The following is a 25,834-nucleotide window of genomic DNA, read 5'->3' as shown; positions in this document are numbered from 1 at the left end:
AAAGCTTCGCACATTCAAAGTCCTCTGAGCAACACAGCGCAGCTACCAGCTCTGCTCCTCGCTGTCTCGGGGCGATGCCAGGTTGGAAAGGGAGGCGGCTGCGGCAGCCCGGAGCAGCTGGTGGGGGAGAGGAGCTCGTCCACAGTCAGTGCAGCTCCTGCTCCCCCTTTCTGCCTCTCTCACATGGGGTACTTTCTGGTGAAACACTGAAAAAAAAAACCTATTTATTAAAAAAAAAAATTACTACATTGCAGGACTAAAAATAAGTGATATGACTGAATCCAGAGAAACATTTAAATTAAAAACTTGTTAAAAATACAAAATAAACCCACATTGCTCTGTCGCAAACTGCCCCAACGAGGCTCTAACGCCCGTTTCCCCCCAGTAACTCCGAAGAGTCGCCCATTCTCGCAAGGTCTGTGGTGTCGGCACCGTAAGCAGCTCACTCCCTGAAAGTCAGATCCCTTTTCCAGAGGGCTCCAGCCCACACGGAGCAGTTGTTCCTCCTCCTCCTCCTCCTCCCGACGCCGGCTTTGCTGCTGCCAGGCTCTGAAGGGAGGAGGCTGGCAGGGACACGGTGGTGGGCTCTGCTGTAAGGAGACTTCCAGGTGTCCGAGGCTCAGCTGTGCTGGCTCGGCCTTTGTTAATAGTATCCCACTAAGTGTAGCCCAGCCTTCCAGCTTTTAGGTTTCTGTCCAGATAAGGTTACTTTAACAAAAAAAAAAAAAAAAAAAAAAAAAAAGAAAAAGAAAATCAGCAACAGGGGCTGAACGTTTGTCAGACTCCACAGACCACGCAGAGCACAGAACAATCTGCTTCCTTCGCGGCAGTTTTGGTGTTGCTTCACTGTGAAGAGAAAAGAGAGGGAGATGCTGGAGAGGGGTCTGCCTTCCTCTGAGGAAGAGCAGCAGGAGGTCTCCTGCCTCGTCTCCCCCTAAACCTTCTCCACCCCGGGAGAGGCAGAGTGGAGGGGGCTGCTGAGTTCAGGCTTACACCCCCAACCACCATCTTACATTAAACCAGGAGGGTCTGGGAGGATTCAACATCCGCCCCAGGGATGAGGCTGGTCAGCTTCATCCTGGTTTGTCTCTGCCATCAGACCCCCTCTGGGCCCCCAGGAGAGAGGAATGTCTCTGCTTTGCCTCCCACTTATCTCATGTAAGGCGGTTGGGGCAGCAGATTATCGCTCAGGGCAGGAACGGTGCCTAGCACAAGGCAGGCTGAGCTTTCGCATACCGGGGGGGGATGAAGAACATCTGCTCCTGCTCTGGCCGACTCGCACACCCCGCTCAGTGCCCACGTTCCCAGCACAACCAGGGACCACATAACCCCGCGATTCTCCACCCACCTTCCGAGCTCTCTTTCCCTCCTAACCAGGGAAGTACTCACAAAGCTTATCTCCGTCTCTTGCAGGTCTTCGAGCTGCTCTCTCAGCTCTGCGGAGCGCTCAGGTATGGAAGGCCCTGGGGAGCCGCTGGGGAAACAGAAGGGGAAGACCTGTAAAGCAGTTTTTAAAAGTGAGTGGTCACTCAGTCCCATCTCCGGGGCTGCCCTGCTGCCCAGCCGAGGGAACGCCCCAGCACGGCGTTTGTTAGGCAGGTTTCATACGGAGGTACAGGCAACACGATCCCTGCCGGGGCAGGCACCCAAAACACCACCTAAATCCTCCCCCTAGTCTGACGTGACTTCAGACATTAGAAATGAGGATCTTTTGTCCAGCCAAGCAGCAGCACCTCTTTACAGAAGTCTTCAAGCACCTCATCAACATAGAAATGGTCCTTGGGTGAAAACGGTCTGGGGACAAAGAAGCCACAAGCACAGGAGCTCAGCGAGCGTCAGCCTTTTCAGACAGAGGCACCCTTGTTTGAAAAAGCCCCTGGCAAACATTTTACAAACCTTTTATGCCCTGAACTCGAGCTGTAGCCTGACGGCAGGATATAAAACATGGGCATGCTGAGCACCTGATAGGATCCATCGCCAAGGAGGAAACGTGGGGCACAGAACAAGTCTTGCTTTGGTTATTTCCCCACTTCTTTCCCCATTCTACAGCTAAAAGGCTGGAACCTGCCGGCTGAGGAACCCCAATTCCCAGCTTGGGCCTGTGCCCCGCGTTCTGCCGAGGATATGGTGACCACAGCTTCTCTCCTTAGCCCTCGAGGGAGAAGTCGAGTCCGAGCGCGTGCACTTCACCTCGGCCAAGCGCTCCGGGCTCTCTGGTGCCTGGCGACTCGCAGAGGGGGTTTCGACTGCCTACGGACGGCACGACCCGCTCGGCCCTCCCGCACCTAACACCCAGGGCTTGCCACAGCCTGCCCACAGCGGTTGCCTTAATTACTGGGGATGGGATCGCCCGCTGCTAGAGCGCAGGAGGCGTCGGGCTGCTCAGTCAGCGGGCTGCACGTCACCCCGCGCAAACGCCCTTGGATGAACACCCGAACGGAGACGCGGGGATCCTGGCCCAGCTCCCTCTCTGCCTGCTCACGCCTCACCTATGTGCCCGGTTACTCTGAGCTGCTCTGGCTTCCTCCCCCGCCGAGCTCTCTAACCGGCGACTCGCTGCTTTTGACCTACGCGGAAACTGAAGACGAGGATGCTCAGCGTTGGTTACAGCGCGTGTAGCCCCTCAGGTTTGTCTTAATTAGCACTAAGCAGCGCTGCCCTAACACAAGGCTGCAGGATGAATCATAGACTCATTCAGGTTGGAAAAGACCCTTAAAGATTGAGACCCGCCATTAACCTAACACTACCAAGTCCACTGCTAAACTACAGTGCTTAAGAGAAAAAAAAAAAGTGTCCCCCTCAAACGGAGGGGACCACCCTCTGGAAGCCCTTGCCGCAGGACACCGGTCAGTAGCTCCCATTCCCAGCGGCACATGCCGATGGCTAAGCGTCCCCAGCGCCAGCACGCTTCTGTCAGGGGTTAAGGACAGAGGTTAAGGGCTGAGGAGCAGGGGAATCCCAGCCTTGCGGGCACCCGCGCCTGCACGGTATCGCTTACGCCACCGTGGAGAGCACGTCTTCCACACACAGGCTGCATACCGCACACAGAGGCATGGGGCAACATTTCTGAGGCAGGCGCGAGGCCGTGCTGCAAAAGAGAGACTGAGGTTGTCGTAGCACGGACGAGAGGGCTGAGCTCCTCCCCAGGGCAGATCTGGAACGGGCCAGATCCTGCCTCCCCCCTGCGCCCACCCCCTAGAAGGGCAGAAGCTCTTGGGTGAGATCACTCCCCTTTGTACAGGACTACAGAGATCTAAGAGGTTACCTCCCCAAAGGGTGGTAAACACCCCGCTAGACTGGCTGATTCTGTAGAGAGGGGAAGAAAAAAAAGTAAACAAAAAAAAAAAGGCACACACCACCTTTTAAAATCCCTTCAACAAGTTACATCATTGCAAATCAACAATCCACAAATCGCTTCCGTCCTTTATCAGGGTTTGCAGAGCTTTAGGGATCTCCCAAGGTCACAAAAGTGGATTTAAGCCTCTGACAACAGGTCTGATGGAGGGAGCTCAGATCCCAAGGCCCCACACGCAGGAGAAAGCCCTGGCAGGTTCTCCCTCCTGGATTTCATTACCACTGTCTGGCAGCGGCACGTGGTTTTACGGGACGTTGGCAAAGGGCAACCACACGCTGGAGCGCCCGCAGGGTACGGTAAGCGGCATGCTCCGCTCCAGAGGTACCTGGAGCAAACACAGACCAGGCCTTGCATGTGGGGACCCACTCAGGACTCTACCCAGCGGGGCAGCAGGTTTGATCCGACCTACCAGAACCCGTGTTTTTACCCAGAAGGGTGCTCAGTGCCAGGCGGGGTACGGAGGGCCCCATCCTGAGAGGTTTTACCACTGAGCCTTCCAGCAGACACAGGCGTTAAGGACTGCTGAGCCTTGGCACAGGGACACACTGCGTTACAGCACTGCATTTTAGGAGCGAGCTGACTGTACAGAAGCTCTGTAACCGCTGGCCAGCAACGCGTGTGCGGCCAAATCCCAGCACAATTCTCGGTGAGCACACCCTCCAGACAGGAGAAGGCTGCAGGCAAAGTCTGGTTCCTCCCCTCACCTAGACAGGAAGATGCCGGGAGCTGTTCTAGTCAAATCCTTTGCTGAGCTGTCAGCTTTATGCACTTGTACGCCCACTGACCTACGCAGAGATTGAAGGAGAGAGACCCACAGTTAACTAAAAAGAACACCTCAGGCATGCCGACGTGCTGGAAAGGAGCAGCTCTGGTTTGGGATCCCTACCAAGACGTCTCCGTGTTTTACAGAGGGAGTAAGAGGTGTTGATTACAATTGCATCTTGTTCTTCTGCAGCTCAGGAGAGAGCAGGCACTTACCCCGGTGCCACTGTGTGTGCAGTGGGTCAGGAACGGGGAAGATGGCTTCCCATCGCTTCCAGAAGAGAAGTTAACACCTCGGGACAATTTCTACAAAAGGGATCGTCCTCTGACCACAGCTCCTCCTCGTCCCTGCTAGTCTTACCACTTCAGCAAGAAACGAAACATTCAAAGGCAGCCACCAGCTCCCTCGGGCTCTCCATGCATTTCAGGTTCCGAGCCATTCTGACCTGCACACCTCCTGCAGCCTCCTTTCCCGAGGAGTCGTAGGAGCTCAATGCTAACCCAGTCGGTAAGTTGCAAGAGCGCCCGACCCTCAGGAAAGAGCCGCAGGAAGGTCGCCTTCAGCATCACCCGTCGTCACATTAATGCTCTTCACGTACATTTTAGCAGTGACACTTTCACCAACCCACTTTAATAAGCACAGTTACCTTGACTCCAGAACAAAGCCATTAAATACAGAACACACGAGGAACCAAAAGCCACCGGGAGCCCGGCACAGCCCAAGCAGAAGATCACGTCGTCTGTAAGGGACTGCACGCAGGAACGGCGACACGATGCTCCCCCCTTTGCACATGCTTGAACCGACAGCACCAAACTCGCTCCACAACACACGGACCCCCTCAAACGGGTATTTCTGCGAGCATGCCAACACCAAAACCGCCCATAAAGCAGCACAAAGTCCTCCCAGGGCTCACGAACTGCACTTGCGGGAGGCGCTGGCCTGCCGTGCGCCGCAGCAGCACGAGCCTTACCTATTTGCGGGCGAGTTGAGGCCGCCGCTGCCCAAGGAGGAAGTGGAGAGGGTTGTTGCGATGGAATCGCTGTTAGCTTCATCTACCGGCAGGGTCCTGGGCAGCAGATCTGGGCGACCAAGGTGGGAACCTGAGTTGAAGCACAGACTGTTCCATCACCAGCACAAGTGGGACCGCGTGGCACGAGCTCCCACACTAGCCAGGGGCCAGGATCCGTGCTGGATCCCACCCGAGACGTCTTAAGGCACCCCGGGCACTGAGCAACCAGCCCCACAGGCAGGCTCCATTAGGCCAAGCCTCCACAGGACTGCCCAGACCAGCTTCTCCCCTGGCACGAACCCCACGGGCACGAGCTGTTGGGAAAGAGATCGGGCGCATGGGACAGCCACGCAGCCTCAGCCCACTTCCCAGGGGGGGAGGGCCATGGGTGCTTGGACGAGGCTGAAAAATCCCATGAAGAAACAATTCCCCACCTCCCCAACCTGGTTTTTATCCTGCTTGTGATTAAAGACTGGCTTTTACTGAAACACAAGGTTTATCATCCTGCCCTGCATTTGTTTCAATGGAACGCTTGGAAACAGCCAAGCGTTTGAAGGGCTCGCTGCTCCTCCAGATTTTCTCATGGTGCTGCTGTCAAAGGCCATTTGGTGGTTTTGGCCCCATCTGGCTTCTATGCCCACAACCCCAGAGAACAGGCCCTCCCCTGGCAAGGCCACAAAACAAGGTGGAGGTGTGTTACACAGCTCAAGAGGCAGTCAAGCTTCAATTAGACAAATACAAGCTGAAAAAAAAAAAACCAAAACTTTTCTAGGCTTCTTTTTTAGCCCAGACACCAACCTTGCTCTACATCCACCTCTGTCGTTACTTGTGCTTTTGTCTCGCACGACATGTGCGACTGGGAAGGCACTCCTCCCTGACAGCTCCGCCGAGGGACTGTTGTGCCAGACCGGCTCTTCTTCGAAGGGGATGGCTTTACTTAAAGACAAAAACCAAGACAGCACTTTTGTAAACACATTCAGGAAGGAGTAAAAGACCCGACGCAGCAATTTTCCAGTGACAGAGTCTGGTGCAAGGGCTGCGCCCTGAAGGAACAAGCTGATGGATGAAACAGCTCCTATAAGGTCACATCTGTGAGGCAAGAACAATCTAGGCGGAAGGAAGAGGTGACACAGCACAACAGACTTCCTAAAACTCTTGCACGCTTTTGTCCACCTTCCCAAACCACAGCTGCTGAGCAGGGAGCAGCCAGAAACCACGGCAATTGCCAAGGCGAGAGCTGCACGGAGGTACTTACACGGTATTTTCTTGAACGCTGTGTTGCACATGAACCGTTGGAACCTTTCGGCGTAGAAGCTGGGTCTGTGCACAGATACGGTGTCCTAGAAGTCCAAGGGACAAACATTAACGCGTGAATCTGAATTAATGAGTGCTCAAGGTTAACAGGAGCTTCTCAGGCTGCTCGCCTTGCAGCAGGCACTGTGTTGGACTAAGAAGAGCCAGGGAGTCTGAGTCACTCTCACTAGCAGCTGCGAGAAGCTGATTAGCCACCAGCATTATATCCAAAAGCAATCAACACTTGTCAGTGAGCAAGTAGATGACCAGCGTTAACAAAACCAACGTTTTTGAGAGTACCTAGGAAATAATACTTCTACCTAAGCGGGCAAACACACATGCCTTAGGAATCCAGGATCTGTGCCCAGAAGGAGCAAGGACAATGGGCACAGTTCAAAAAGACACTGCTATTACTGCTAAACAAGTCAAAAAGTGGTGGTTTCCTACTTACCCCATCGTGTACAAGGGCCTTCCAAGAGTGCTCCAGCTTCTTGACAAACCTGACAGAGAGAAGAATTAAGAACAATTTCCACACCAAGTCCCCACTGTCCGTATCTTATCATGCTCGCTCAGTACTGAGCCTGGCTTGGGGCAAGCACACCCCAAACACGGGCTGCTTTGGCTTTGGATTCTCTTCATTGTCCCATTTTTCTAAGACTGTTCCACAGGCACCAGGGCTGGTTACACAGTTCGCCCTCCCAAGGGGAGAGTTTCACCAGCATAACTATCAGGGTCAGTTAACTTGCAATGACATTTAACAGAGACTTTACGTATGTAACCCTCTGCACGTTGAATTTTAATATAAATAGAAGAAGAGGTAAGCCTTACAGCTATTATGTATTTTATAAGGAGAAGTGGTTATGGCCATTTTAAGCCACCACTTGTTTTTTCCTTGCCACTTCCTGCACAGTGCCTGTGTACAACCACAGCATACAAAAACACCTTCATAAATCTGTTCCGGGAAGATGAAGTGAATACAGTAAGCAACACCCAGAAATCGATCACCACATGCCTGACTTCAAGAATACAGAAAGTGATAAATTTAAAAAATTTTATGTGTGTCTTAACTATTTCTTGAAAGCCAATCCTGACAACCAAAGAGGGTCAGACAATGCTGTGGTCTTCACCTTTAGGTGATACACACAGCTGCTCTTCAGCATTTACCTGTAGGACTGCAACACGTCGATGATGCCGATGTACAGCAGCAGCCTCTCCCCCTTCGCGTTGCGGGCTGGAATGCCCCCCATCCTAGAAGAGGAGAGGGCACAGACATGAACCAGGGTGCTCTCACACCTCACTGCCTCTCTCACGCAGCCTAGCGTGGGCTGACTATTATGAGAACTATTTAACAAGCACCACCATGCGGGAGGCACCTACTCTTCAGCTAACGAATTGGGGAAGAGAAGTCAGAGCAAAACGCTCTTCCAGTAAATCGGCGAAACCGCCGGAGAACTGACCCCCTTCTCCCTCTGGATGCCAGTTTTATGGAAGATGAGGATTAACCCCAACTCACGCATGAGAAGACACAAGGAACTACAAAGACCATCTGCTACCATCCACACTAAGATGGCAGCTGGACTTTACGGGCTGTTAATCTGACCTAACAAAGCACTCGCTGTGCCTCTTAGAGGTGGATGCAAGCAACTGGTTGAAGCTGCCAATAACTGGTGGGCAGAGAACTTCCAAATGTCACCTGGAAGGTGAGAAAATCTTTCATAAATGAGAGGAAGGTAACTCAAAGAAAATGCACAATATTTGATAGCAAGACGTCTCTGCCCAGCATGACAGCAATCCTCTATAGCCCAATCTGCGCCTAAATTAAGTCTCCATTAACCAGCCTTGGGTTTTACCCCCCTCCTCAGTATTTCACTGGGAAGGGCAATGCCAACAGACTTACTGGTCATCTGTTTCTATGGTGCCACCTCGCCGGGCCTCTCCCTGGATGGATTCCATGGCTGTCGAGTAGAGAGCCTTCTGGGCAGCGGGTCGCCGCGTGTCCGCCTGGGACGTCCCATCTGCCATCGCGTGCTCTCTCTGTGCCAGATCGATGTTATGGATCGCAACAAGCAAACTGTAATCCATGATCTTAAAGCTCTGCAGGACCTGGGCAGAAAGTCAACAAAGGCTAACTCATTACTGCAAACCCAGAGAAACTGTCAGAGCAGACATTTGCAGAAGCGTAGTCAGCATTTCTCCCTAGAGCCCCGAGCGCACCGCGGGGATGGCTTTTAATCCACGCTCGTGCAGAGTCAGCTCATCTACAGTCGCCAAAGGGAGTCAGAGGAAAGCCATCAGTGGTAGTCCTGGCCAGGCAGGGACCCAAACCAGGAGAGAACACTGACTCTTGCATGGCTGCCCAACTTGAGCCCAGACTCAAACATCCCACCCCTCTCCCCGATCCTGCCCTGCTCCAGAGCTCAACCTTGGCAGAGGGCGAGTCCTCCACCTCTGGAGGCAGTGCTGGGTTTAATTCAGGTTGGAAGGATGAACAGCACTGGGGTCCAGATCCTGCTTCTTGTCCGCACCACCACCAAAAAAAAGGGTTCTCTATGTCAACAGGCAGAAGCCGCAAGGGCAGCAGCTGCCTTCTCCTTTCCGTGGGAAAGGCTCAGAAAAAAGGAAAGAACTCTCCACACCGCCCTTCACCACTTCCACTTACCAAACAGTCTCTTTGTAACGTTTTGCACAGGGCATTATACATGTCAGAGTCTAAGAAGAGGCCATCTGGGATGTCCTGCATAAAATCCAAGTCCTTGTATGTTGGGAAGACCTTCTCTCGCTCCTTCTGGGATGCTCGGCGTTTGTAGGTGGAGCCCTTCAGGTCGTATTTCAGGTGCATTTTGACAGAGCGTGGCAACAGATTGTTCATCACAACGATGCGAATGTTCTTGCCTCCGGCCTGGACACAGTACAAGCCGTAAAACTTTGGCAGCAGCGTCCTTGGGTTCTGGTTCAAATTCTGAAATGCAAAAGACAAAAGAAATACCTTCAAAGCCATTCTGGTTATTCACGTGCCAGTTAGAGAAGTTATTTGCTCCTTCCTGTGCCTCCATATTGAGATGGAGCTGGCAGTGATTCAAAGCCACTGCCAAAGCAGCTAAAAGACAAGGGCAGGTGAACCCAGGGAACAGCCTACAGTTGTTGGTAACCTCTCTGCAAAGCTGAATGGGTCAGAAAAGATCGTAGAAAGGAAGGAGTTTGCTGCCCATTCACACAGAAGCTAAGCTGGGGAGCCTGCAGAGCAAAGACCTTGTCCTTAGCCTTCTTAAATATGGTGCTTAGGTCAAGCTCAATACATCAGGATAGAGGTGATCTAAACTCATGCAGCTGCAGAAGACACTAGACAGAATTTTGAAGAAAACCAACGTGGTCCTGGGATATAACTGTAGCAAAAACCTGTGCAGGTTCAGAAGCAGTTTAAGGAATTCAGCTAGCGACCCCAAAAGCAACAAAAGTCCTAAGGCACTTCTATATGGCAAGACTACCTCATGGCTAAATTCCCTTTCACAGAGGTGGCTTGTAAAGGCCAGGCTGGACATGAACACGAGCAGCCAGATCACACACACATCATGTTCGGGGTGGGATCTGATATTGCTCCGCAACCGATAAAGCCTTTTGTGCTACAGCCACTTTCATAAAATGAATACGCCTTCACTCTCAGAGCTGCTGCTCTTTCTACACAGAGAAACTTAAAAGCAGAGTTCTTCAACTCTTCATCTTCGCAGACAGAACCAAGCACAGCCCTGGGAAGGGAAACACAAGAACAGCTCTGCAAGATGAAGTACCACAGGCCTGACACTGCGCAGCAGAGAAGCAACGAACAGTTCACAGCTGGTCACGAAGCAGCCTGCAACCTTCCAAAAGGGTCCGAGTCACAAAGTGCCACCCAAGACCCCTGCGCAGCACGCCAGGCTCGTGGTACCCAGGTACCTGGTGTTCCAGTGACTCTCTTTGTCACTAGACAGTTGAGAGAAGCTGCCACCCATCTGGGGCACAGATCAAACCTCCACTCACATCTGCCAGGCAGTACACAGCAGCATTGGTCACGCTCGTACATTTGGGGGACCCTTCCCTAGCCTGCAGAGAAAGCCTCACCCAAGCAACTCACCATGTAGTAGCCAGGCAGCAGCTTCTGCAGGAACTCAGCCTCTTTGTGCTGAACCGTTTTGATGATAAACTCATCATCACTGGATACGTAGAAGAGGGATCCGCTGGCCCCGGAGTTTGAAAGTTCAATGAGTGGCTCATTGCAGAGCGAGTACTGAGGAGGACAACGTGAGAAACAGAGGTGAGAGACACGTCAACAGGAAACAGCACTAAGGCTCTTCCTTTTAAACTTAACAGAGACAAACCCCGGGGTCACACACAGCACCCACTGCTGCGCTTACAGAGCTTGCCACGGGGCCTCACAGCACTCCACAGCTCCGAGAGGGGGAAGCGGACAAACAGCCATCACACAGAGCACCCAACAAGTGGGAACCTGGCCCAACCACCAACTTACCAGATAGTCATCTGGTCGGATCCCAAAGAGCTCCCGGAAATAGCGAAAGGCCACTGGAGCATAGGTTTTGAACCGAAAGTCATTGTAGTGATGAGCTGGGGTCAGGTTGCTCCCTTCACTGATCAGGGGGAGAAGCACACACGAGTATTCGTATTTGAAACATTTCTTAAGAAACTGCCCTAAGAGCAAACACCCGCTGGCTGGCTGCTTCTAACACACTCGAGGGCTAGAGAGCACCCACCCAGAAGGGACACCCGGAGGCACCCACAACAGCAACCCGTGTTTTTTCACACGGCTGATGGTGCACACGTACAGGGGAGGGCCAGGTTCTTCAGCAACAGGCCACGGGCAGGAGCCAGAGTTGGTCTGAGCAGTGCGCTGCCTGCACTCGCTCCTGCGCTCAACCATCCTGGTTTGGTGCAGCTTCCTCCCACACAGGGGTTAGGAACTACTGCTGCTACTCACTATCAAAGCACCAGAGAGGAGAGAGCAAGCACCGACCTGGGGAAGAAAATACTTTCTACTACGTAGAAATCTTGCATGAGAACATCTCTTTCGGGTTTGGTGCTCAAGCTTCCAACTGTGTGTGTAATGCCCAGCTGAATGGCACCTTTCAAGGCAGATGATGTCGTCTGGAGGGGCAGAGAAAAGGAGTTAGACAACAGGAAATAGGAATGAAAGAAGTTAAAGGGCGCCCTCAGTTTAAATCAGCACCGTTAGCCGGGGCAGTCTACATCCACTGGTTCCAGCCTCCATTTTTCTCAGACTGCCATCACCTTGGCAATGGGAACCCCTGGGAACAGCCCAACATCTCTGACAGCACCCTAACTCACTGTTTGCACTCTGGCTGGTTGAGCAGTAAAAGGCTTGAACTGGAATCAGCATTGAGCTGGTCCTCAGGAGGACTGAATTTCATTTTGTCCTCCCACGGCACTCATCCCTACATGTGTGCACACGCGCACTTCTTGTCACCCTGCTCTTGGAACTACACACTTCGAAGCCTGCCCTTCCCCAGCTCGGGCACAGACCCAGGTTTTCTCCAGGACAAGGCAGGCATGGCCAGCACACAACGCACACTCTGTTTGGTGCCGTTGTGTTCCTCCGTCTCCCTCTCTCTCTAGGTCGTGGCTCTTTAACCCCAAGCAGGTCACTGTCGTTTTTAAATAAGGACCAAAGACACGAATCCCGCCCCTGCATCCTCTGCACAAACTGCCCAAGAACAATGTAGGAACTGTGTTCTTGTAACAGCTACTCACATCCAGGGTCTCCTTCTGCCTGCGAAACACATGAGCTCATCTCAGACCACCGAGACGTGCTTCCGCCTCGCTCCTGCGATGGGCTGTCTTCCCCCAAACGGCCCAGAGGAGATCTGCTCAACACCCCGATGTTATGGGGCCTCAGTTCCCGGCGCACAGCGATATGAACCCTGCTCTCAAGCCTGCTGGAAATGTTGAGGCTGCAGAGCAGGTGCAGGCCGGATTTGTGCACTGCAGCTCAGGGACATTTCACTTGGCTTGTACATAAAGCGACGGGACCCAGAACAAGAGCCAGGGCTCATGATCCAACCAGTTTGTGTTTGTTTCCTTAAGCTCAACAAAGCCCAGCCCCCTGCCACATGCAAGAATCACAGCAGATCAAAGCACTTGGCAACAGAGGACACCGCAGTATCTGGGGGACAAACATTTCAAGTTTTTTCCTCAGACACACATCCTCCATGAAGCCTGCTAAAGCAAACAGGAACATTTCTCCCACTTAACTGGTTTTCTGTTATAGCTGCAAGAGACCTGCTCGCAGTTCCCTGGAGAGAGCACAAGAAAAACTGGCAGTAACTCCAGCGTGTCAACAATGTCCCTTTCTGCTTCAGGTACCTGTTTGTATCTGATATTTACTCCGGTATTAGATGGGGAAGGAGGAAGAACCTGACTCTGCTTTCCTTCCTTACCCTCTAAAGGCTTGAAAACAGATCTCAGCTCAGCTCACCTAGCCCTGCTTAAACTCCCAGGACAGTCTCACTGCTGCGAAACAGAACTTACCAACACAGCACAGTAATGCTGCCTTGTTTGTGAACACAGAGCCACAGGGCCAGGTTGCCAAGGAACAAGTATTTTTCTCTTTTATTAGCCAGCACGATCTGCTGAGCAGCTGACTGCCTGTTTACAATCGCTTTTATAGGGCAAAGAATTTTAAAAAACAACTTACCACCCCTGGAAAAGGCAGGGATGGAAAGCAGACAGACTGTCCCTTAGTCTCATTCCCAGATAAATCCCATGCAGTATCCCACCAGATTTCTGGGACCCTTTTTTCAGTCATTTTCCATTAAGTCCTACTTTTCTCTCCTATTACTGCTGTCTAACCTTCTACCTCTGAATTTGCTGAGAAACTGAAAGACAGACCCCACTCCTAAAGACACGAGCAGTTTCAAAAAGGGCAGTATAACAAAAGCTGGCTTCTCTAGAAACACCATTTGAATTCCTTCCTTCCACTCTGATTCCCAACAGACGGACGGAAGTACATCGCAATCAGGGATTTCAGACCAGAGGCTTCGCTTACACCAAGCGGTGAAATGCCCTTATCAAGCCATTGCTCATTTAGTCACCATCCCAGAAGACAACCTCACTTCAAAGACAGTCAGGCCAATCTGATGAAGTCCAGCAAACGGGAAGCAGCATCCGCAAAATACCCACATGGACAGACTTTTTAAAAATACCCAAACAATCTCCCCTTTGTAAAGCAAATTCCAGTAATGCCACAAGATCTATAGAAACTATTGTGCCCAAAGAGCACAGCAAGCACCCAATGAGCCAGAGGCCTAGGAAGTGTTGTTAATGGGCAAAGTTTAAAAATAATCCCCTCTTTAGAAGACTACAGAGGTGAAGCCAAGAAGCACATCTTCAGTCCTTTGGTTCCGTTCCTCTGAGATCACCTTCAGTGACTTTCACAGACGTTACCCACCATCTCGCATCAAACCTCACAAGACACGCTGCTGCCCTGGACGGCACTTGTGTTGCAAAGAGGAGAATGGCAACAGTCAAATGAGCTGTGCAAGAGGCAACTCACCTTTTTATAGGTAGTCTCGCCCGTGGAGTCCACTCCTCTGTGCCCTTTCTTTATCGTCTGTGAGCCTGGCTGCCCAGAACCACCTGGCATCTAGGATCGGAGTAAGACAGGGTAAGAACCAAGGATGTAAAACCCAGTGTTGTTAGAGGCCAGTGGCTGCCCAGAGCCACCTGCACAATTCTGCTATTCTCAAAGATGGAGCCTGAAGCCCCCGACTCCTGCACGCGTGCGAAGGGAGGACACGGTAGAAGCTGGCCTCCAGGTCAGCAACAGCACTGAAACGCCTCCAGAGAACCGACCGACTCCTGTGTGCCTGAGGGAGGACATCTAAATAGAGAGGAACACCTTCACGCAAGACCACCTGGAAGGGTTTGCTTCTTCCTAATCACCATCATCACAAACTGATCAGCTCTAAGACAGCCTGGACCAACTGCAAGCGGTCACTGTGCTTTCTGCCAGCAAGGCCAGGTCTTGGAGGAAACATCGTAGGAAGGTGGCACGTTCTACTCTGATTCATGGCACAAGAGCTCGCTTGACTCATCGTCTTCTGCCTAACACATGCAGTTGTTAAATGGTGTTTCTCAGTCAAAACGAGTTGAACGCCTTGCTCGCGGCAGATCTGTGTGGTGTTTTGGTGGCATGAGAATTGTTCACTTCCAGGACAAGCTGGGTTTTGAAGCAAAGACTCCCCTGGTAAGGAGAAATGCCCCAATTTCCCAAATGAGTACCTGCAGCTCTCTGTACTTACTGCTGCCTGGTTTACCCCTAACTTGAATGAGATTGGAAAAACAGCAAACAAGTCTGAAATTATGCATTCTTTCAGCCAGGGAACAAACCAGCTTGTCGGTCAGAAACTTACCTCAGGGGTGAGTGATTTTTTGAATGTAGATGATCCTGTCAAAAGAATAAAGCCACACTCAGAAAGGGTTAATCATTATTATGCATCACAAAAAAGCCTGATACACGGCCTTGCTTCGAACGAACATTTTAAGGCTTCTGAAAAAGCACTGACTCACAGCTGATTTCTTCTCAGCTTCTCCTCTTACAGCAGAGAGGATTCCTGTCAAGCCACAAGGAAATGCTATCCTGCTTACTGCTCGCCAGCCACACTCAGCTTTGTGTCGGTGCTGCAGGCTGGGGTCTGCTCTGCCGCGCTCCTCCAGCTGCACACCGACAGCCAGGACCCCCTTCCCAGTGGGATCTGCAACCTCCCCTCTTCGATGGACGTACACAGCTCTGCAGGATTATTGCCACCTCTTAATTAGAGCTGGGAGGGCCAAGTGCTCTGCAGTGTTCCAGTAGACGCACTCACCATGCTTTATCTTAAAATTATTTCCAAACTTTTTATTAAAAGGCCCAGGACATCAACCCTTCTGCTTGAAGCCAAGCCCAGGGATTTTCATAACTACCGTGGTGTTAAATATCTGCGAGGTGATGTACTAACTTTTATCTTTTAGGCCTGGATTCCTGTCTTGGGGTTTTTTTGGATGCAGTAAGAAAAAAAAAAAAAAAAAAGGCAATTAGATGACAGTGAGCCTCTGCGATGTCTGTGTACACCACAAAGCCACCAACCAGACTGAGCCCAGCGCTGGTGAGACCAAGAGCTCCCGGGACAGGGACACTGCCCTCGCCAGGAAGACGCATAAAACAGGGGTGTGCTTTCTGCCTCCAGCCCAGGAAAGCAGACAAGCTCTTTCATTTTGTTTTTCTTTCTGCTTCAAACACAGCAACTCTTTTTTTTTTTTTTTTTTTTTTTTTCACATGGGAGCCATGACCACAGCCTTATAAAACTGCCCCCACCCAGGAGCAACACCCCCATCATACCACCGAGTAAGCGCAGGGTTGCTTCCCCCAACGTCCAGTAATTGTTTTACCAGATTAAGCATTATGACATAAAATCCTTCTGGGTCCACCCATCGCTCGCTCAGCAGAGAAGCCCCTTCTGCTCGCCTGTTTCAGGCGGTGTAAAGACTCACACTGTGATTTCATCAAGCGCTACAGCTCTACAAAAGCCGCATTTCAGCAAAAGGAACAGAAGTACTTAACAGCAAAATCCAGCAGCCTTATGATCCCCTTATCGAGTGATCAAAGTTCTCATTTCAATACATATTAAACAAGCAAACAAGAAGAAAATCTGTGACAAATGCTTTTTGCTAAACAAAGCGAGCACAGAATGACTGGCTCCAACCGCCTTCCCACCCCCTCTCATCTCCCTTTAAGACAAGAAAGTTTGTCCTGACAAGCTCTTATTTTGGTGTTTGAAGTTTCTCAGGGCCAGCTCTCCTCCTCCTCCTCCTCCTCCTCCCAGCACACTCGGGGCTCTTTGGAGCCAGCACCCCACTTCACCTCTCGCATCCCTTCCCTCTCCCTCTTGCCACCGGCCCAGATCTGGGAGCATCTCCACCCAGAAGGAAGCTTCTGTGACTTAGTGTGTTATGATAAAACCAATAACACTCGACTCCATCACCTTGGCACAAGGCTTTTGAACTTGCCATGATCCATCAGGATACAGGGATTGGAGGAAACAATCCCGGCATCACAACAAAACACATGTTCGATAGCAATTAAGCCTTTTTTTAAGCAAGTAACTGCAATTATGTAACTTGGAACCTCTAAAAGCCCCGTGATTCAAGCAATCCTGAAGCAGCACCGCCAGCCTCATCACCTTGGAGATTCGCTGTGTTAATATTTAATCATCTGTGCAAAAACTGTATTCCACTGGGATTTAACTAAAGCTCTCTTGCCAGAGGACCCAGCAGCAAATCTCTCTGTTGCCTTAATCACACGTAACAAACATTAAAAGTGAGAATATACAACGAGCCTTGGCTGGAAGAGCCAGCATCCCAAAGCACGTCTGGTTTGTCCCTGCCATACCAGGGGGGTTCCTTATCTTGGGAGGGTTCCTGGTGATTTTCAGGATGTCGCACAGCATCTCAGTACAGACCTGAGCACTGGCTCCACCTCCTCCTCTTCCCCCACCGCCCCAAGACCACGGTGTCTGTTTGCCCCTTCACGTAGTGATTTGGGAAGCGACAACGATCCTCCCAGTCGGGCTGGTTACAAGAAACGGTGAGTCAACAAGGGAAAGCTTCAGGCTGTGGTCAGCATCGGCGCGGGCGCAGCACCGCTCCAGTCCCAGCACACCCAGTTTCCGCGGCAGGAAGCTCCCCCTCCCTCCCTCCCTCCCGCTAGTTTCCAAATGAGTTTGCTGCTGATTGGGAAATAGGTAATTCCTGTTTGACCATGATAAAAAACACTTATTCATGCCCGAGCACAAGGATGAACACACAGCTGATGAGGTCTGCTCGGCTCTGACTGAAGCTACGTACAGGTCTGTCACACGTTCTCCTGCAAAAACAAATTCTCTCGATTACCAAAAGTGTTACTAGCTGAGGTCAGAGAACAAAATTCAGAGGTTCCCATATGAAAACGTTTCAGTTATCTCCACCTCTTTTTATTGCTATGTAAGGCAGCTTTCTGTCGTCCCACACACACACTGCTTGGAGAAGTGAAGGTGTTAAATTCAACGGCATAAGCGTAACAAAATTAAATCGTTTCAAAGGAGCTGCTATTTCTGTTTCTGTTTAAACACCTCTAAAATGAAAGAATTCATCAATCATAAATCTGACCCAGATTGACAACTGAAAAAATGGCTTGAGACACCTAAACAGTTAATTCTGGCCAAAGGAAACAGATCAGGGTTAGAAAGTCCTGTCCAAAAGTGAATTCTTGATGTCCCAGAAAGCTTCCTTTTTTCTTCCTTTCGTGATTCTGGGAGCAATTCCTATGGGCCATTTCAGAGCATTCCTCAGAGCTGTTTACTGGAAGCTGAATCAACCTAAATAAATAGCTGACTGCCTTCCACCAGCCTTAGCTGTCCGGGATTATTTTCAGCTAGCAACAGATAGTATACTCTTACCGACTGTGACATAAATGCTAGGGGGAAAAAAGTTAAAAATGTTGTGGCTATGGCACCTGGTCAAACAGTTCAGACAAATATTTCACTGGAAGGGACATGTAACAAGGCCTTTGGGTCAGATCCTCCCTCATCTTGTCTAGCAAACGAGCATGCTAATTTGGTAGAGCCAGGACAAATACCCACTTCGCTCTATTTTTAAATAGGGCTGCTCAAACAGATTTTAGCTGCGCCTCATGTTTTCGACAAAAATAAAAAGTGAAAACGTTAGCACACCCAAACACATCATCAAGCTCAACTCTCCAGCCTGTGAGCGGGGCAAGCCGAGAGCCAGGACACGTCACACCGGCATGCACTGCCCTTCCTCCCCGGCCCTGCTGCTCACTGCAGGCTTTATCTCTGCCAAACAAGTGGCCAGGGCAAGAGAGGCACTTGGGTTTCCCCCAACCAGGTCCCCTTCCTGCTCAAAAAGGGGAATATTCTCCCTCCTCACTGGGACTCTCTGCCTGGAGGTGGTGGCACCATCGAGAAGAGCACGCCTGCACACCCCCGAGCCGGCCGCGAGCCCCAGCCTCCGACCCACCACGCACTACCTGGAGGACGTGCAGCACGTTGGAGCCTCCACGGACACATCCAACTTGCTGGCCGCACAGAAATCCCCCAACACATTTTTTTTTTTTTTTTTTTTCTCTGCCTGCAAATCCCCCACCACCACCCCCCAAAAAAGTCTCCTGGGATGCGTGTCCCCCTCCCAGCCCAAGGCCACGGCTGCAAATGCGAACAGCAGTGAGATTCCTTTTCTCCAAAGTGCAAACCAGGCAGAAACCAAAGCAGAAAAGCCCCGCTGGAACAATCCTGCTGGTGCACACAGGGATGCGGAGAGCTGTTTAGATGTCAGGAGAGCGCTTACACAACACACTTCAATAAAACAGCAGCTTTTGTTGAGAGCGGCAGCAGCTTATTTAGGGGAAAAAACCCACCAAGTTTGGTCAATCCTCAAAAGCCAAGACAGTTATGTAATATGGCATGTGGCTGCTGGTTACCGAGAGGAAGAAACCATGCCTTCTTTTAAGCACATATAATGCAATACATCTACCTCTTCGAAATGACATCACCGAGCAGCATAAAAAGCTGAAATCTATACGAGGAAAAACAAAAAGGTTATACAATTGTCACGGTGAACTGATACTTCAACTACTCAAAGAAACGAGATATTTTCCCCCAGAAAGTTAAAGAAACATGAAATCAGATTTCCACTAGTTACGAAAACAAAGGTCCAAACTTCGCAAGCAAAACACTTCTGAGCAAGGCACCTCAGTCACACACAGAAACAGCCTCTTCCACTGCTCTGGAAGATAAGAGCCTCAATATTTCATTTGCTTCTCTCAGGAAGCTCTTATGGAAAACTGTAAAAGTCTGGCCTGAACTAAAAGTCAAAGCCAACGCTCTTAATCACAGCAGCTGGAGATGGAAGAAAACCCCTGAGATCAGGCAGCCTGCCCCTGCCAGTGCAGACCATGGCCCTCCAGAGAAAGATAAAACACTTACAAACACTTGAGTTTGGCCAGAAGGCCAAGCAATGAGTAATAACTTTGAAATTCTCTGCATCAATAGATTTGTTCTGATAAATTATGTTAAGGACATTAAACCAACAGCATCAAAGCTGCCGTAAGAGAGCTCGTGAATTCAGTTTCTAGATAAAGCACTCTCTCCCGTTGCAGATTCCTGTTCAGGGTTATCTTCCCCAGCACTGTTAGCGGTCAGCAGCTGATGTACCCATGACTGATTTTACTGCCCTGGATTAGCACATCTTCCTCCCTCTCCCCTACACTTGTTTTATGAGCCTGTTGATGGAGGGACAGGACGGGACACTCCTGAGAGTCACTGGATCCCGCTGACGTGTCCGCGCTGGCAAGCGGGTGACACCCTGGGAAGAGGCCCAGGGAAAGACAGAGGAGACACAATCTCTGTAACGTTATCTAGACACTTCTCACTGCTTTGCAGAAACAGTAAACCCTTCCTCAATCTCTCTACACCAGCAAACTGCCAAGTGCTTTGTGAGCAGGTCAGCACACCTAGCCACAGAGAAACAAAGCAGTTTTTTTAACCCAAGAGGCCACAGGGAGAATTAAGAACAGGTTTCCGTGCACAAAATTACCAGCATTTTCTAAGTACCCAGAACAGCGCTGAGGCCAGGCATGACATCTAGAAATCAATTTAAAAAAAAACAAACCAAGCAACTCCTCTGCCTTCTGCAAAGGCGAGCAGAAGGGGTGCTCACCAAAGGTGAGGAGAAGGTACCAAAGAGGATGGGTTTGAGCTTCCATCTCCATCACCTGGAGGTCAGTGAGCACAGGTCAGTGCTCACGTCCGCAGACGAGCGCTGACCTCACCGAAACTCTGGATCCACCGTTTGGGGCTTATCCCAGTGATTCCAGGAAAACACATGCTTCGTGGCATCCAGTTATTTGGGAGCTCCAATCCAAAACCAACATCACTCACCAGGGCTGGGAAGAAACCTGTTTTCCTTCATGTCTTGTCAGCACAGCAAACCTTGACCAAAGATCAGTGGTCACAAGAGCACTGACAAACAAAACCCTGTCTAAAAGTACCCAGAAACACAAATACGTCTTGACTGATGAGTTACTCTCTCCACTGAAAAATGTTTGAAATAAATAAAGACCTCCCAATCAAACGAGACTCGGATGCAGGATGTCTTTGGCAGCGGAGGATGGAGACAGCCCATGGCCCAGTAGGCAGATGGTAGGACCAAAGGGTGGAAATTCTGAAGACAAAAAGCACAGCAAGCGAGAAGTTTCCAGCACTCCTGGCCGTGTTTCCTCCCCCACCATCCATCTCCTGAGACGCCATGCCCTCCTGCTCCCGCAGAAACACCCGCCCTGAGGTAAAGCGCACACACACACACTCTTTGGTCCTTGTTATCAAACCACCTGGGAGTCAAAGAGCACCACGAAACCGCAAAAATCACAATTAGGAGAAAATAAATCAGTGAGGAAGTTCGGGAAAACTACCTTCAGCTTCATGGAAGGGGCTGGAAACGAGGCACGGATGAGCAAGGGCTAACACAGCCGGGCGAGACGCCGGCCGGCGAGCATTCCCGTTATTGCTTTTCCGTCTGGGTCACAGCAAAACTATCTCAAGGGAAGGAGGAATGAGGCTATCTCAAATTTCCCAGCAGAAGAGCAGGCAGACATTAGTCTGCTGAAGGCATCTGGGACAAGACCACTTTCTGGAATATTTGATGGCAACTCTTATCCCTGTAACCTGTAGGAAAGCTGGAGAGACCCTCCCTCCCTACAGCAGCATCTTCTGGCACATCAGCGCTGCACAAGGTTCTGCCATTTGAAAATTAATCCTACCGTTGGCTGAAGACCATCGATTTTACAGCTCTGCATTACTCCTGCTTTCCACCAGAACACTTTGATGATCTAAAATTTAAGCCGATCCCTGCTCCCAGGCAGCAACACCCATTCAAGAAACACAAAGGCACCGGGTTTTCCAGGGTGTCGGTGAATTTAAAGTCCAGTTTTACAGCTGTCGGGAGCTACTCTGGGGGCACGAGTCCTGGCGATAAATGCTCCAAGCGTTCCCTTTCCAGCACGCTCTGCAAACGCCACCACGGCCCGGGAAGGGAGCGTGTCAACAGCCCCTACCCCAGCTGAGCGATTACGGGACTTGCTCAAAGCTGACCCCAGAGGGAGCTGGTGACAGGGAAACCGGAATCAGCATCCTGCCTGCTGCGCCACCTTCTTAATTTGGGGGAAGATAAACAATCCTTTCCCAGAAGAGTAAGATTTAGGTCAGATGTAAGGTACCTTTCTGCCCTGGGAGCGCTCTGCTTTTTAAACAAGGCAGAGTCCGCAGGGATGCGGTGAGATAATACATTTAATCACCGCTACTACATAGTAATCAAGAAAGGGGAAGAACAAGTATGATCCCTCATTTGAGGGAAAATGAAACCCTGATCCTGGAGCAGGAAGCTCTGAGTGAGCAGAAGGAAGTAGCCCAAGCAGCATGAATTTACCTCCATCTCAAAAAAAAAAAAAAGGCTTTTCAACAACCCTGCCGGGCTAACGGGGATGGTGGGATGGAGAAATAAAACACCGAGCAGCCCCTTTCAACAATACACAGCGGAGCAGGAGGGAGGGAGGAGCAGCTTTTACTTTCCAAAGGGAAATTCAGTTATAATTCAGGAAATGGTACTTCAGCTCACTGGTGTCCCCCCAAAACCACACAATTCTCACTCGCTTTCTAGGTACTGCTTTGCCAGACAAGCTTCCCTCCGACAGACGAAATTGTCATTTATTTAGACAAGCTGGCTCCTACCTTTGTTCTTTCAACAGTAATCTTTTGTCTCTGTCTCAAAGAAAATGAGCTTTGCCCCGCGCTAGGGTGAGCATCACACACAAGCACAACTCCCACGGCACCAAAAGGGACGATGAGAGTTTGGGCGACGGGACCGGGCTGACGATACTAACCTGTGACACCCACAGAGATTTCACAGCTGATGGCTGGGAAGAGGAGAGATTTGTATAACAGAGACAGGACTTGGAGTCATTTGACAGTCCTATTTTAAGCTTGAGGATGATGAGCATTCAGATGTTTCTATTTAATAAACTCATCTTCCCTCCTGCACGCTTGGTCTCAGCAAGGTGGGATCAAGAAAGCTTTGTCCCTCCTATAGGACTCCTACACTTTTTACACCTACATTAAGGGCTCAGCAGTTTGGAACCTTGCTCTCAGCTCACTGTCGGGATGATTTTCCTGTACCCATAAGTGACTGAGCCATTTTGAGAGCAATTCTTTTGTCTGTGGACTCCAGGGAGGGGCCTGAAGCCAGGGTGACAATGAACTCTCAACTCAGTCGGACCCATAATTATAAAGCAGCCCTGGCACCCAAGGCACAAAGGACCAAACAACTGAAATCCCACATTAGCATTTTTTGGCAGATGCTACTTCAAAGCAAAAGCAGCAAAATAAGAAAATGTCTTTGGGTGCTTCCCCAGATTGTTAAATACATGTTGAGGCTGGGAGAGGAGGAACCGCTGCCTGCCTGGTCCAGGAAGGGCTTCATATCCATCCACATCCCCTTTATCTACACTGGATGATGCCAGTCAGAGCGTAACAGTCCCCTGCACCATGGGCCACTGGGGCCAACCGTCCCCCAAAAAGCCGTGGCAGGGCTTGAGGCGGTTTAAGGTTTATCATGGAGCGAAGCAAAACCTCATGTGTGAAACAACAACCAGGCTCCTTTTGTTCCCTGCCTCCCGCGGAGCTGCTCCTCTGGCACCTGAGCCCTTCCAGCACCCACCTCAGGATCGCTCTCCTCAGCTGACAGCTCCCCCCATCCCCAGCTCTACCTGCTCCTGCCAGAAGATGCGGAGGACCCAGGTCCTGCCCAGCGCCCAAACACCGCCCGGGGGCAGAGGGTGGCCACTCGGAGAGGCCTCGAGTCCCCCGGAGGTAGAGCTCGAGGGTTACAGCCTGAGCAGTCAGGGATCAGCCGAGGTCAATGTCACGCGGCAGAGCCTCTGTCACAACCAGAATTCAAATCCTGTGGGAAACCCGTGTTAGCCAACACCTCGCTAGCCGGAGAAGTGAACAATGGCAATTATTCCACCAGGAAGGGAGAAGAGATTTACTCACATACTTGCATATTTTCTCTTAAGTAACGCTCTCAAAACCCTTCAAGCTTTCTGAAGCCAATTCCTCCTCCTCAGGTCAGAAGACAGGCGAGCACAGAAGATCAAGATCTCAAAGGAAGGCCCGAAGCAACAGAGAAAGACCCAGAGGTCTTGCCCCCGGATGCTCAGCCCCGTGCTGAGGCACCACGGCTGTTGTGGCCAACAACAACCCAAGCGCTCTCTTCTTCCTCACAAAACTGGCTTTATCGGACCGACAGGTACGACTTCCTGCACGCCTGCTCACCCAGTGAGCAAAGGCAGAGCGGGTACGTTGGATGTCTGTCTGCAAAACTGCCCAAAGGACACAGCTACGAGGCCACAAAATCAAGCACACGCAGACATCCCCACTAGACGATGCTTCATTAATGCCGCAGCAAAAAATTAATTTCTTTTATGGTGGTGCTCAACCATCTGGCCCTAAATGCTTCTAGAAGCGGGGTAGCAGGCAGCAGGGCTTAAGGTACAAAACACCGACACTCCGAGAGCACCGAGGTTCAGCTGCAAGTCTGCCCGTGTTTCTTCTTTCCTTGCTGTGACTTGGGTGACCAGTGCTGTCACACTGACCGGGAAGCTTCAACATATTGCATTATAATAAATAAAAAGCCTGACCGCTCTCTACCAGAGAAGCTCCAAAAGGATGGCTGGATCTTGCTAAGTGCAAATTTAAAGACTTTGAGAAAGTCATTTTGGTTTCTAGCCACAAACTAGCCTGAAGAAGCTGGTTTGTGGCTTGTGGAAGGGGAACAGGGCTCTCTACTCCCCCAAGAACGTTGCCAGACCTGTGAGTCGCAGGTTTAAGAACCAGAAGTGCCCTGGTTCATCCCAGATGAGGTTTCCACCTCTTGCTACCACCCCGCTGCGGGGATGAGGACAGCGACCGGTTCCAACCCTGCGCATTTCTTGTTCAGCTCACATTTTAAACCAGCAAGGCAAGAGAAACCTTCAGCCGTCAGAGGACTTCAGGACCTTCCCCTTGACACTCACCAGCTCCAGTTCTAGTCATCAAACCAAATCTAACCAGAAGATGTTTACGTTCCCACAATATCTTGCCTCCCACGTGTGCCAAATGGCGTTGATGAGCTACCTTCGCCTTGCCCAACACCAGATGCAGCAGAGAAGTGGGTGCCTCCGCCGGGGAGATGCTATCCTCCCCCTTCGCCGGCACGGTCCTGACTAAAGGAAGGTATTTCAGGCCCCCCGCCCCTCTGCGCCCCAGCAGCCGAGTCCGGGGACCCGCTGCCACCCCCGAGGTGTGACCTGACTCATGGCTCAGGCTCTGGAAACACAAGGGATCGGAGTCAAACTCCCCCTGGCACCAGCCCCTCTGCTCCCCGACCCCATCGCAGCACCCCTTTAACACAACCCTGTCCTGCCTCCCCGAGCCCCTCTGCTCCCTCCAACTGCCCTTTTCTCGGGGGTTTCAAACCCCCTGGGCCCCCACTCGTGCCTGGAGGGTCCTCGCTACACACCCACAGCCCCCTCCCCAGGAAAAGCTCAGCCCTACACCCACCTCCCCCAGCGAAAGGTCAGCCCCTGCCCACCCCACGGAGCCCCGGCCCACCCCACAGAGCCAGCTGGGCTCTGTGAAGCCCACCCCACTCGGGGCTCGGCCCGTGACCCTCCGGAGAGCTCAGCCTCCTCAGCCCGTCCTCCGCGCCCCCCAGGCCCGCCTCCCTCCCCGGCTTCACCCCCTCGCACCAGCCGACCTCCCACGCTCGCCCCCGGCCCGGCCCACGAGCCCCTCCCCAGCCCACGGCCTCGCCCACCTCCTCACCCCACGCAGGGCCCGACCCAGGCCCCATCTCCCTTCCGCTCCACACCCAGCCCCCCGCACCCCACAGGCCTCCCACCCCCCCCCAGCTCCTGCCAGCCCCGCGCACCCCACGGCCCCACTGCCCTCCCCACACCCCTTACCCCTCACGAAGAGCCCGCCCCAGCCCCACACACCCCACGGCCCCACTGCCCCCCCCACACCCCTTACCATCCCTAAGGAGCCCCCCCCAGCCCCGCGCACCCCACGCCTCGCCCTCCAAGAGCCCTCCTCACCACTACACCCACACCCCCCCGCCGCACATCGCACACCCCCCGGCCCCGGGCGCGGCCCCGTACCCGCCAGGCCGCCGCTGCTCCCGCTGCTGCCCCCCGACTCGGGCCCCGCCGCCGCCATCTTGAAGCGCTCCCTCCTCCTGCGGCGGCCGCCGGCTCGCGCGCGGCGCCCGCGCCCCTCCCCGCGTG

At 51.8% G+C, this 25,834-nt stretch overlaps 1 protein-coding gene across 6 annotated transcripts; it reads right to left on the bottom strand.

Moving 5' to 3' along the window:
• Positions 1-694: 694 nt before the first annotated feature.
• Positions 695-25,823, bottom strand: LOC122152393 (phosphatidylinositol 4-phosphate 5-kinase type-1 alpha-like). 6 transcript variants are annotated; one of them, XM_042785568.1, is made up of 16 exons: positions 25,709-25,806; positions 14,838-14,872; positions 13,979-14,068; positions 11,423-11,553; positions 10,922-11,039; positions 10,529-10,681; positions 9,080-9,379; positions 8,318-8,523; positions 7,585-7,668; positions 6,872-6,920; positions 6,383-6,467; positions 5,926-6,063; positions 5,089-5,218; positions 4,060-4,140; positions 1,390-1,474; positions 695-846 (listed from the first exon to the last, which is right to left on the bottom strand). In XM_042785568.1, the coding sequence occupies exons 1-16, from the start codon at positions 25,764-25,766 to the stop codon at positions 844-846; spliced, it is 1,746 nt and encodes a 581-aa protein (XP_042641502.1). In that variant the 5' UTR covers positions 25,767-25,806; the 3' UTR covers positions 695-843. The 6 variants fall into 6 exon arrangements, with proteins under 6 accessions (XP_042641502.1, XP_042641506.1, XP_042641504.1 ...); XM_042785572.1 differs by lacking the exon at positions 4,060-4,140 and having other exon boundaries at positions 1,390-1,497; XM_042785570.1 differs by lacking the exon at positions 4,060-4,140.
• Positions 25,824-25,834: the final 11 nt, after the last annotated feature.

This window comes from Tyto alba, unplaced genomic scaffold (genome assembly GCF_018691265.1).
Source record: "Tyto alba isolate M040663 unplaced genomic scaffold, T.alba_DEE_v4.0 Super-Scaffold_8, whole genome shotgun sequence".
NCBI classification, from domain to species: domain Eukaryota; kingdom Metazoa; phylum Chordata; class Aves; order Strigiformes; family Tytonidae; genus Tyto; species Tyto alba.
This window is presented reverse-complemented; position numbering and strand designations above follow the sequence as displayed.